Consider the following 13,182-nt stretch of genomic DNA (forward strand, 5'->3'; position numbering starts at 1 on the left):
TTAGAAATGACTTGGTCTCAGATGCTAACATGAATGATTCTGGCATTCAAATCTTACTATCTTATTCCACGCATTTCTTTTGAAGCACTACCAGCATATGTTGCTTGTTACTGTGCAAAAATCCACAAAGCCTTTTTTTCTCTATAAATAAATACTTTTTTATGAGTTTTCTTAGGCCAGGGAACTTGTCTTACTCCATGTTTCTGTGAAACACCATGGGGGAAAAAATGCAGTACTGCATAAATTACTGTTTTAAAGAAAATAAATAAAAACAAATCTATACGATACCATCGTGTAGTCTATTGGAACAGGGTAAATTAAAGACTGCTAATAATGTGTCTCAAAGTGGACTCCCCAATGCTGGAGGGGAGGGGGCCCTGAGCCTCGGGGGCTGCACCCAGGCAAACCAGAAGGTGCATCCAGGCCCCAGACCTTAGGTTCCCCACCCCTGCAGTAAAGAATGTGGTGAGATTTCACATAAAACTGGCTATCAACTGAGTTGGTGTGTGATTCCCTTCATGCTGGTCCAGATGTTCACATGCAAAATTAAAATCTCTAAATCATAGAAACATTATGACTGGACGAGATCTTGAGTGGTCATCCAGTCCAACCCATGTCCTGAGGCAGGACCAAGTCTAGACCATATCTGGACCATACCTGGTAGCTATTAGGCTAGCCTGTTACTATCCTTTTTATACTAGTCCTTAACATATCTGAAGACTATTAGCAGGATCCCCCCTCGGTAGTCTTTTCTCCAGACTGAACATGCCATGTTTGTGTTTTCCCTCATAGGTCAAGTTTTCTAAATCTTTTATAATTTTTTGTTGTACTCCTCTGGGCTCTCTCATATTTGTCTACACTGTTCTGAAGGTGTGATGCCCAGAATTGGACATAGCAGGGCTGAATAGAGTGGGAAAATTGCATTGTATGTGTTACATACAACGCTCCTGCTAATGTACCCCCGATTATTAGCCTTTTTTGCAACTCATTGCATTGTTGACTCCTCCTTTAATTTGTGAATCCCTGTTCTTTATAGCCATACTACTTTCTAGCTGTTTATTCCCCATTTTGTAGTTGTGCATTTGATTTGTTTCCCATTTTTTGTGAAAGTCTTTAGTGACTTTCATCTTGTTGATTTGAAACCGGTTCTCTAATTTGTTAAGATTGGAAGACAGGGCTCAAATTCAAAATAGTGTGCTGGCTACCTCCCTTCCCCACCACAGCTTGATGTCATCCACAGATTTTATAAACATACTCCCAACTCCATTATCCAAGTCATTAATTAAAATATTGTAGATCTAGGATTAACCTCTTGGGATTCCACTAGATACACTTCCCCAGACTGACAATGAAGCATTGATAACTGCTCTTTGAATATGGCCTTTCAACAAGTTGTGCACCCTCTATATAATAATTGAATCTAGACTGCATTACTCTCCTTTGCTTATAAAACTGTCAGGCTATGTCTACACTGGCATGAATTTCCGGAACTGCTTAAAACGGAATACTATTCCGTTTTCAGTTTTTCCGGAAAAGGAGCGTCTACATTGGCAGGCTGCTTTTCCGGAAAAGCCCTTTTTCCGGAAAAGCATCTGTGGCCAATGTAGACACGCTTTTCCGGAAAAGAGCCCCAATCGCCATTTTCGCGCTTTTTCTGGAAAAGACGACTGGGCTGTCTACACTGGCCCTTTTCTGGAACAGTGTTCCGGAATAAGGACTTATGCCTGAGCGGGAGCAGAATAGTTTTTCCGGAATAGCGGCTGATTTTGTACAATAGAGTGTTGTTGCTTTTCCGGAAATTCAAGGGCCAGTGTAGACAGCTCACAGCTTATTCCGGAAAAGTGGCTGATTTTCCGAAATAAGTGGCCCAGTGTAGACACAGCCTCATGGTATGGTGTGAAAAGCCTTACTAAACTTGAGATATCACATCTACTGCTTACCCCCAACCACTCAGCCAGTAATTCTCTAAAAGAAGGCAATTAGGTCTGTTTGGCATAATTTGTTCTTGTCAAATCTATGCTGTAGGTTACTTATCAACCTATCATCATCTTAGTTGACTTCAACAAAGGAATAGTGTGATGGATGTGCTATGAAAGTAATGGTTTGTTTCCATGTGGGAAAAGTTTAAAGGCTCCAGAAATGGACAACCACTTTACCATACTTTAGCCATCGTTTTGCCAAAGTTTTCATGTTTTTGCAGTGAGTTACATGGAGAAGAAAAGAAAGGGGGAAAGAATGACACAACAGCCAAATCCTTTCAATCTATGCCAAATAATGAGCTTAAATTTTGCCCGATTTGTCTTTGTAACTATTAATTTGCATTTTCGTGAGGGCCAAAGTAAATTTTATGGTCAGTTATTGAAATGTATTTTTTAAATCAGTGGTGGTACAACTATAAATGCTTTCCTTTTTTGCATTAATGTCATTGAATCCTTAACCCACAGTTTTTGACACATAACAGATTTAGAACATCTGCTGGACCATTTGGTGGATGTGGTGCCTTCCTTGGAATACCTCAGTTTACTAGGAAACATGGCTTGCCCAAATGAACTGGTCAGCGAGGAAAAGGATGAGGATGACTACCAGAGGTACAGGTTAGTATCTTCGCTCCAAAATATAAGATGAATCCATTTCTAAATACTGTGTGTAGTCAGGTGGATAAAACCAGAGCATATTTAAAAAAAAAAACCTTCCTATGCTCTTTAGAAGCCTCCCCCTCCTTCCGGTCCCCAAAGCAGGGAGCCACAGGGAGCAGCCAGCCATTTTGAGCAGCCTGGGGCTGTGGTGGGTAGGGAGCCACCTAGATAAGAACCTCCTGGCCACAGCCTGCCTCAGTCCCTCCCTCCTACCAGCTCCCTGCCCCATGTCACCAGCTCCTCCTGCCCCAGGTCAGCATCCAAACCCTCTGCACCCTCCTCCCCCAAGTCATAATTCCCTCCCATACCGTGAATCCTCTCCTATACATCTCTCCCAGGCTAGACTTTTTTCTCCTGCACCCATAATCCCTCCTGGACCCTCCACCCCAGTCCCCTGCTCAAGATCGCACCCCCCTCCTTCACCCAAACTCCCACTCAGGCCCCACACCTTCTCCCGCATCCCAGTCCCCTACCTCAAACTCCCTTCTGCACCCAACCGCTGTCTCCTCCATAGATGTGGCTCTTGATCACTTACCAAAATCTTGGTGTGGCTCCTCCCATCAAAAATTATTGCCCACCCCAGTGTAGTGCCTTAGTATTTGAATAATCCCATTGATTTCGGTGGAATTGCAGAAGGGGGGGCTCTGGTTCAGGAAACAACATATGCACGTGCTTAAGTCCCATTGAAGTCAAAGCAGTAAAGCACATGGGTGAAGTGAAACATGTTCTTTCTGGACTAGAGATGACCCTAATGGTGAGCTTACACACTCTCTCCAGTCCAGCCCAGAGTACAGATGGCAGCATCTGACCATTTGAAAACATTAGCTTATGGTAGACTTGCTTCTTTCAACATACTTGAGAAGAAGTACATTGGGAATACAGAGAAGACACCTCTTTAAATATCCCACTTCTCTGCTCAAAGACAGAGCAGTCCGTAGCATCTCACCATGAGTCTGAAAATAAGCAAACTATCTGTGTGACATTGGAATGTGTTTTTCCCTGGGCAAAGCTAGACCAAAGGTAGTTTGGCAAGGACCACGAAACCATTTGGAAGTGGAAGCCTGGTAAAGTGTCCCCCCTTAAGGTTAGCCCTTCAGAAATATAGCTGGGAATTAGTTATATGCAAATAGGTTTATGGTTTTGAAGAGCAAAACTTAATATAAAGATTAATTGTCATTGGTGATCACAGTGATTGCATATAGATCCAAGACTCTGCGGAATGCCTGCTGAAGTGACATCATTCTTCATAGCTGCTGCCCTCCGGCAGTGAGACGCTATTATAATAAAATTCTATTTGATGTCATCTGCGCTTCTTTGCCCCAGTCAAATGTGATACAGGGTTTCAGACCAAGGATACTGGCATTTCCCACATTAGTCCTCTCTGTGTTAAAAAGGAGCCAAAAAAGCATGGTCAGTATGCTGTCTACCTGAGTGAGAAACAGCTTTTTCTTCAGTACGTTAGCAAATATATGTACTTATAAAATAAAACTAGGATTATCTCTTTACGCAGTCAAAAGTCTTATATAGAAGCTGTGAGGGATAGCTTAAAACGTGGAGCGGAAAGGATAGCAGGCCTGAAAGGAGGCTTATTTGGAAGGTGTGTGGATCAGAAGGAGTGGCTTATTGCTAATACTGTGGTTGGTTGAAATTTTACATGTGCAGTTGGGCAGCAACACAGCTCTCTTGGGTATGAACATGCTCTATTCAGTATCCCCAACTTCTGATAATAGTTTCCAGTGTATCTTTTGCCTAACAATGCTAACTTTTAACAATCCCGCGTTTGAATTCAGCCGAGCTGTGGCAATTTGGTTTTCACTAAGTAACGTGGCCTAGATTTTATAAAATATTTTCCCATCACTTTCACCCTGAAGTGGAAGGTATGTCTAATACCCGGCTTACAAAAAGCCTGATAGTGCTGTCTCTATGTAAATTTATGTGACATTTTCACCAGAGAATTGCTTAAAAATGAATGATATTTCTACAGTTTACTGTTTTTCACTTTAAGTACACTTTCTGACAATATGTCTCCTATTAATCATTTAAGCAAAAGTAGTACCTTAAAGGAGCCATTCAGAGGCAAGGACCCATGCTTCATTTAGTGCTGTCTGAAAAAAATCTTATTGATTGACAATCTCTGTGGTTATGTGATGTAATATTTATAATGTGTCACCCTGCCATACATCAAAACAAGGCATGTCTGTTGTTTCATTTCAGTGCAAAATGTTGATTTCTATGAGGTCAAGATAGTTTTAGGTCACGCTGTGTCAAACCACTGTGTCAGAAATGTGAAGTGACTGAATTTATCTATCTGTTGATAACTGAAACATTTTATGCTCCCCCCCTCCTCCTTCCAGATTTTTTTTTAACTTTGGCTTCTATAAAAACAGTTTTAATTAACCAGTTTTAATGTGAATAGCCTACTCAGTAGTTAAAAAACCTATAGCCCTGCAACTTCCTGGTACTTTCCCATAAGCATTCATTATATCTCATAAACTACGCTTGTCTGCACGTCACTGTAATTTGATCTACAGAAGTGTTAGCTGAGGCTGCTCTGAAGTGTCATACTTTAACCGGCCCTTGTAAACCCGACTGGTGAGAGAACTAAGAAGTACTTAGTTTATGTTAATGTAGTCCTGTTGGAAATGGGACTACAGCAGTGTGAACTAGTGACCTTTCAGTGCACATCAGCACAGTTTACAGAGCAGATGGAGCACAATATATTAGGCCATGCTGCTGGGGAGGAAGGGGGAAGACTAGAGTGTGTGCTAAGGGGCAATTCTAAAGAACCTGGAGGCTCTGTCTGCCACACCCATTGCTAGGGTGCCAGGTGTCCTGTATTGAACCGGTAAAAAAAAAAATCAGAAAATACCAGACATCTAAAATATCTGGTATTTTCTGTTTTTTCTCTGAGACCCAGCACGGGCGCCTGATAGAAGGCTACTTGGGATGTGCAGCACAGCTCGCGCTGGCTAGGGTGGAGGGAAGGGGGAGTGGCCTACGAATTAAAGTGGACGTGACTGCATTTTAGCCCTGCTCTTTTTTTTTTTTCTTTTTTTTTTCCCCAGCAACTTTTTCTGTGGCCTTTTTTGCTCAACAGAACTTTTTCCTGGTGTGGTTTTTTTTGGTTTTGTTTTTCTTTGGGAGTTTTTTTTTCCAGGTATTTTTTGTGAAACCATCTGGCAATACTGTCGGCTACAGCGGTAGAGGCTGCGGTCAGAGCCTCAGGCCCTTTAGAATCACGACAGGAGCCCTGCAATGCACACGTGCACACACTAGTGGGCTCTGAAGGCTGTGTGGGCGGTGTTGTGGATTGGCTGCCCCCAGCCCGGCCCCTTTTACCTGTGGCCCCACCCCTTTTGGGAGTGTGGAGCTGTACCTCCCATATGTTGCCCAGGGGCCTGAAGATTTTGTCTGCTCCTCTGTGTTGGACCATTCTACAGTTCGTATCACCATAGTCATGTAGACAAGCCCTTTTAGTGCATACCTACACAGCAATTTGACACCTTGGACTGGCTTGGGCTGGCTGACTCAGGCTCAAGCAAAGAGGGCATTTAATTACAGTGTAGATGTTTGGGCTCAGGCTGCCACTCAAGTTCTGGTACGATTCCACCGCCCCAGGGCCTGGATCCCGGACTCTAGCCTGAGCCTGAATAGCCACGCTGCAGGAAAACACCACCACAGCCTACCAGCCCATTAGCCTGACCCCAAGTCAGCTAGCATGGCCTAGCCACAGGATTTTAACCACAAAATGGAGTGCACATTTGCTATTAGTATCAAAAGGTCTTAGCATGCATACTTTTTATGGCTGCTATTGTGGGGAGAATATTGACTAGGTATCTATATAGGCAGGTGAGAGTTTCAAAGTGTTGATTTAAAGTGCTGCGCTTAGGACATACAAATTTGAAAGGAAACATCTTGCAAAATGCATAGCCTATTCACCTCCATTCCAGTCCATTGGCGTTTCAGGATATTTAGTTGAGACTCAGTGCCTCATAGAGTTGGGCCCTAATTTTTCAAAAAAAAGTTTGATACAACTTGTATGAAATTTAAAAAATAAAGCACTTCCCTCCACAGACACATTTGCACACATAGCAGAGCTTTTTTGTTTTGAAGTCAAACCTCTTGGTAGTCACAGCCTGAACAGTGCTGCAACCTGCAGATGGGTGAGAACCAGAAAGTAACTGGCTAGAAATCCAGGCTTTACGGTTTATTTTTGCTGAAACAAGCTGAATGGAAATGCAAAAACTAAACCAACCTAAACACTTGCTAAAAGCCTGACACCGTGGTGAAAAGTCAATTTTTTTTCAGCTTCTCAGTTGTTCTAATGATCTAAAGTTCTGTTAGTAGTACAAAATGAATTTTAATGCAATTTTTGAAGTCATTCTGTGTTTAAATACATATAGGATATTAGACATAATTTTACATCTACAATTATTCTTTCAGCAAGGCCCTGATCCTCTGATACTTGGTGGTGTTGAATGTGTGAAAAAAACTGTACTGTTTGTAATTTTTTTAATGTTTCTATTCAGTTTTTTTTTTCAGAAGGGAAACCTCTCTCGCTCTCAACTAGCACCACTGAAAATTCTGTAACAGAGTTTTTGTGTTTGTGAATAGTGTGAATATGTTTAAAATGTGTTCTGTTTCCTTTTTGCGTAAAATGATGTAATTTAAAACGTTGGCCAACATTACATTTTTGTATGTTTTTTTTTCAAGACATATTTTCTCTAATGCTTTGAGGAGGGGGAAGAAAAGAAGTTCATGGGAATGTGCAGGATAACTGGGAGTTAAGACGTATATTAAAATATAGGGAAGGGAGGAAAACCAGAAAACATTCCAGTACAAAAAGGAAGCTGGGGGGGAATAAAGTGGCTTGAAAAACAGTGTGCATTCTAAATAACCTCATCTGCAATCTCTACTTTGAAGATTGCAAGAAAGCAAAGGTCATGACCCAGAGATCAAAGGAACAGAAGTCAACACAATAATTGCTGGTTGCTTCTCTTGTACCCACACTTGGTCTCTCCTGTGGGTGTATTGTTTGCAGTGAAAACTTCAAACATGTTGTTATTGAACTGTGAAGAGTCATCTGGGTCAAAACGTGTTACCAAGCATTGATAAATGCTGTAGGTGACCTCACCTATTTTCATTAAAGCGAGATAATTGTGAGGGGTGTGTGCCGTGTGTGAAGTTTTTAGTGCTTGTTCATTCTTCTTTGCTCCTTATTGACATTTCCTGGAATGGTTCATTCATTAATAGTGCTTGTTGACATGGAAACAAAGGCAAGTGGAAATAAATCCCCGAGTTTATTTTAAATTAGCTTTAAAAGTACAATATGCTATCTCTGGCAGAGAGGAGCAAATGGTGATAATCTTATAGAGTACTCTTAAGAAACAACCCTAAGAAAGGAAGTTTGTACATTTTATATGGGTTAGCTTGTTGAACTAAATCACTGCTCAAAATATTTACATGTGATCCTGCAAAATTCCAGCTCCTCTTGTGAGGTTTTTACCCTTCTTGTCAACTATACTAAGAACAGATGACCTTGTTGTTTTAATTATTTTATTTATTGTATAACTAATATTAAACTCCACGAATAGGCATTTCAGAAGGGGAGAGAGGAAACTTTGTTCCCTAAGGATAATGAACTGTTAACAGGTGCAATCAGGTGTAGGTTAACATTACTCATTTTAGTATTGATGATATTTTGCCTTTATTTACAAAAAAAAAAAAAAAATAAAGGGAGAAAAAACAAGGGTTCTTGCCTTTCTCCTTTATTATAGGCTTAGTGCAACAGCTTTTCCTTCCATTATTTAAGCTCTGTATCCACTTCCCCTGTAATGTAAGAAGAGTGAAAGACCCCTTTCCTATTGGCAGTTTCATTGGCATTGAGAAGCTTTCTTTTTCGGTGTGGTGCAAGGGTGAATGTATTCTCTTTGAATGCCATAAAGTGCAGCATATTTTCCAAGTTGCATTTGCTTTATGATGGGAGATGATTGATCTGCATCCACTTGAGACTAGATCAGGCCTGGGCAAAATACGGACCAAATCTGGCCTGCCAAGCCACCGGATCTGGCCCACGGAGGCAGCGGGGAGCCCCAGGCCTGCTCTCCTGCTTGACCTGCAGCTCCGTGCGCCTTGCAGAATCACAGCTGCTGGGCTTCCTTTCTTTTTCAAAACTTGAGGGAAGGGAGGAAGTTTTAGGAGCCTCACCAGCCAACATGAGCTGCTTGTTTGAATAAAAGACAGCCAGGAAGAACTGTGCCCCCTCTCTTCGGCTTCCATTGAAGCACATGACCAGGCAGGGTGGCTGCCTGGGAAACTTTTTAATCTCTGTAAGCCTTACCTAGGCAGGCATGCTGGTTTGGCTGTTGGCTGTTAAGTCTCCTGGCCACAGCCTGCCTCTGGCACCCCAGCCCCTCCCTGCCCTAGCCCTCTGCCCCTCCACTGAACATCCCCAAACCCTCTGTCCCCCTCCTGCTGCCATACCTCCTTCTAGATCTGTCACCCCAATCTCCTGCCCCAAATCACAATCCTCTTCTGCCCTAGGTCACATCCCAAATCTCTTCACTCTAGTTGCCTGCCCTAGGTCATAACTGCCTCCTTCACCCAAACTCCTCGCAGACTCTAGTCTCCTTCCTGCACCCCAGTCCCTTACCCCAAGCTGCCCTCTGCACCGGGCCTCCGTCCCAGACCCTGCATCTCCACCATTAATATCATGGAAGAGTGCGGCCCTCGACCACTTTTCCAATTATTAGAATGGCCCCCTGTCAAATTATGATTATAATTATAATTATTGCCCACCCCTGGTCTAGGTACTATGACATTGTGTGACTTGTCGTCTTAGGGCTGCCTTGACTCTAGGACAGAGATTTCCTGGAATTGCCAAGAGTGCTAATGACTAGTGCGTTAATGCCTGGCACTTGAGTTGTGCCCCCATAATTAATGACACATGCCTCCAAATAATATAAAGGATAAACAGTCACCTTTTAGTTATTTAATGTAGCACATCATGGCCTGATTTGCTTCAGTGAGCTTTGGATCAGGACCCAGGTATTTCATGTATGTGTTCAAAACAACTTTCTTTCCCCTCCTGCCTAGCGCTTTTATGAAAACTTCTTGCCCAATTCCATTTGTGGCTGGCTTATTTGTCGTCTCCTGTCCTAGGATTTCGTGAGGGGTGGCTCTCGTCTGCAGTGAGCCTGCAAAACACAGGTTATATCTTTACAACAGGTAGAGTACTGGCACGACACGCCTGGCTACATGTTGTGATGACAGGCTACATCTTCCAGTGTCACTGCAGTGAGTAGCTATAAGGGGCAGTGAAAGGCTCTGGTAGCTTCTTCCTGTCAGAGTCTTTCTTTTGCTTCGAGAACCTTTCCCCCCTACCTCCCCTCAATGCTGCCTTTGTCTGTGGTGGGGTAAACTGCTGGTGGGACACTGTACTGATAAAAAATACCCATGTAGATGTGGCAGGCACAGCTTGGGCATGTAGAGAGCTGTATATTATAGGTATCCTCTGGATTCAGGTGTCTAGGGCACTTTGCTGTACTCATCTAAGCCGTATCTCGTTGTCTACACTGCTGTTTATACCCATACTAGCTGGGAGTCCATGTCTGTACTCTGTTCCGCTGTAAGTGTAGACGTACCGTAAGGGAGTACATTTTAAAATAAGTTATGTAGTGCTTTCCACTTGCAAACTGCGTTCTAAACATTAATTAGTACCCAGAATATCCCTGCAAAGGAGCTGAGTGCCCCCTCCCCATTCTAAAAAATGATGAAAGAAATGACATAGAAGTCTGTGACCATAGCTGCTGGAACTAGAAGTGGAGGAGGGAGTGCCAAATCCCCTAGCTTGAAGTGGTTTTCATTTTATATATATATATATATATAGGCTTTACAGTTCAGTTCAATGGATCTCAGCACCCCCACTGTACAAATTGTTCCAGATCCTCTGTCTGTAATTTATCAGGGCTCCAGAGCAAGTCCGTATTGGAAACCATATTATTTGTTTATTCAGTGTCTGCATATTATTCATATAAAACTGTAAGTGTGTGTGTGCAGATTTAGTATTCCAACTCACATTTGCCCCAGTCTGGGTTCAGTACTCGGACATCAACATCTCTCTCAAGTATTGTATGGTGACTGGCTTCCTCAACATTCAGTAATGGTGGCGGTGAAGTTGTATCACTGAATCACCAACCCATGCATCCCTTTGAAAATATCCCTTGAATGTCCTGACAGGTCTGTGTAAAAATTGTTAAAACAATCTTAATCACATGGAGCACTCATGAAATTGGTAAATGAATTGTTAATCCGTATTGTCATTTCCACTTATTTAAAGGCGAGATAACGTGAAATACGATACTGCAGGTTGTTCTCCCCTCCCCCCCCTTCCATCTACAGCTACGAGTGCTCTAGATTTCTTTTGTGTGTTGTTGGGTCCTCTTCCTTAGTTTATTTTCCTTTTGGGTGAAGGGGAGGTTTTGGACAAAGGAGGATGTTGGTTTCCTTGCATAGCCAGTTCCCTTTGTCCATCATGACCTGGAAGAGAGGCTTACAGGCAGAGATAAATGGGTCTTTACACACTTTCCAGGCATCCCCCTCTCCTGAGCTCACCGCTTTCCTCCTCATGACAGATAATAACCTTCTTCACATTGTTGCAAAGAGGGTGACCCCCACAACAGCTGTCCCGGGGCACATGCAGCAATGCAAACATTTAAAATAACCACCCCCTCCACCAAACTAAACCAAAACATTTTAACCTTAGACTGTAAAATTTTTTTTCATTCAGTGGTGTTCTTTTAACTGACAATTGTATAAGTCTAAAGCAGTTGCAATGTGTCATGCAATTTATAGATCCCAGTGCCTGCCATAAAGTGTTTTATGATAGCTGCACTCTGTGTTATTAGTAGCTGTCTTTTTCTGCAGCCATCGGTGTTTGATAATAGTCTTAAAACACCCAAAATTACTTACCTGCAAGCAACATTCCAGATAGTCCCTGCTGACAGTTTGAATAAGTTTAGTGCCCTTTTGTTGTACTTTACCTTCAAAACAAACTGATTGAACCATCAATAGCTCCTGGAAGCTGACAGAGGCATGTCATCTGGGCTAACCTTCTGATAGTAGGTTATCTGTGGGAGTTAACCTCCCTGCATTGTTAACTGAAATGTTTTATGTACTATGCAACTTTAGGATACTGCTGTGATAACCTTAGTAACTAAGTCATTCATCAGGGTAAGAAGATTTTGTGCAACAAATAGCCCTGGATAAAATTTACAAGGGTTGAATTGATATTGTAGTGTTCATTCCGTGGCTTTAGTAATCTTTTCTAGAATTTTTATGGCAAATTGGTGTTATGCTTAGGCTGAAGTTGTATCTTGAAATGAAGTATATTGCTTACTAAAATATACCCTGGCAGCCTTAGCCTTAAATGATTGTTTTATTAAAAACCAGTGTAATTATATCAGTAAAATTAAGGTGGAATTTAATTTTGGCTCTTTTTAAACAGCGTGATAATTACTCTACTCCTAATGATCGATAGCTTTTAAAATTCTGTTACAGATTTCCTTTGTCTTTTATCATCCCCTCAAGAACATCTGCCCCAGTAGGAACTCTGAAAATACTTCTGACACACAATGGGCCGTTTATTTTCTGATTTTTTTTTGGTTTTTTGTTTTTAAGATAAGGCCCCAATTCTGTAATTTAAAAAAAAATAAAACAAAACAGGGATGAGAAAAGAAGAAAAATGCTCCCATAGAAACAACTCTGTTACAAGTTTAAGTTCTCTTAAAATGACAGAGACTGACGTTTAGGGCTGTAATCCAAAGTCAGCAAAAATGACAGGGCTGTCTTCATCTGTTGTCAGTTTTGTTGCTGCCTGCTTTTTGATGGCATCTTTCATTCCATCATTAAACATTTGCTGATTTTCTAATACTGATGTTTTCTTCACCTGAATATTCATCTTTTCTCACCCTACACTTAGTGGGTGTCTTTGCTCATTTGGAGTTTCACTCCTGACATATTATTTCCTTCTGCACTTGTCTTCATTTGAAAGAATCTGTTGTCATCGGAGCTTTTCCACCGGTAACACAAGATGGATGTATTCTCTTCCAGTGAAAGAAAAGGGGCAGCAGAATGTCAGAAAGGACTGGAAGGGCAGCTGGTGAAGTCGGGAGATGTTTGAGAGTAGAGCGGTACTTCTAACATCTAGCTAAACAGAACACATTGTCTGTCTCGGGACATGTTCTACTTAGCAAAGTTACTTCTCATCTTGCTTAGTTTATTATTATTATTTCACTGAATTACATAGTAAAATTGTAGACCGATTTAATGTGTGTCAGTGATCATACTCAATTCACTTGTTTAAACATTTACGAGGCCATTGCCTCAGAGGAAAGGTGTACGTAGCTGAAAGTCTGCTTTTGTAGAAAGGTTAAATAATTAATAAAAACATGAATGTGATGTGCACAAACTCTGTTGCTCCCACAACAAATGTGGAATTGCTTTGAGGTAATCTTAGAATCCTAGAACCGCGAGGGTGAGAGAGGAC

The 13,182-nt window shown here is 41.8% G+C and overlaps 1 protein-coding gene across 6 annotated transcripts in view; it reads left to right on the forward strand.

Annotated features, from left to right (window-relative positions):
* The window catches only part of LRMDA (leucine rich melanocyte differentiation associated), an 865,870-nt gene that overhangs the window by 483,450 nt on the left and 369,238 nt on the right, over positions 1–13,182 (forward strand). For all 6 annotated transcript variants that reach the window (XR_012905545.2, XR_012905546.2, XM_089780046.1 and 3 more), the window contains exon 4: positions 2,460–2,594. Coding sequence is in view for 4 of the 6 variants with exons in the window: in XM_089780046.1 (XP_089636172.1) it covers positions 2,460–2,594 (135 nt within the window). In the remaining 2 variants the exon portion in view is untranslated. The remainder of the gene's footprint in view (positions 1–2,459; positions 2,595–13,182) is intronic.

Source organism: Pelodiscus sinensis, chromosome 8 (genome assembly GCF_052426305.1).
Source record: "Pelodiscus sinensis isolate ZL-2025 chromosome 8, ASM5242630v1, whole genome shotgun sequence".
NCBI lineage: Eukaryota > Metazoa > Chordata > Testudines > Trionychidae > Pelodiscus > Pelodiscus sinensis.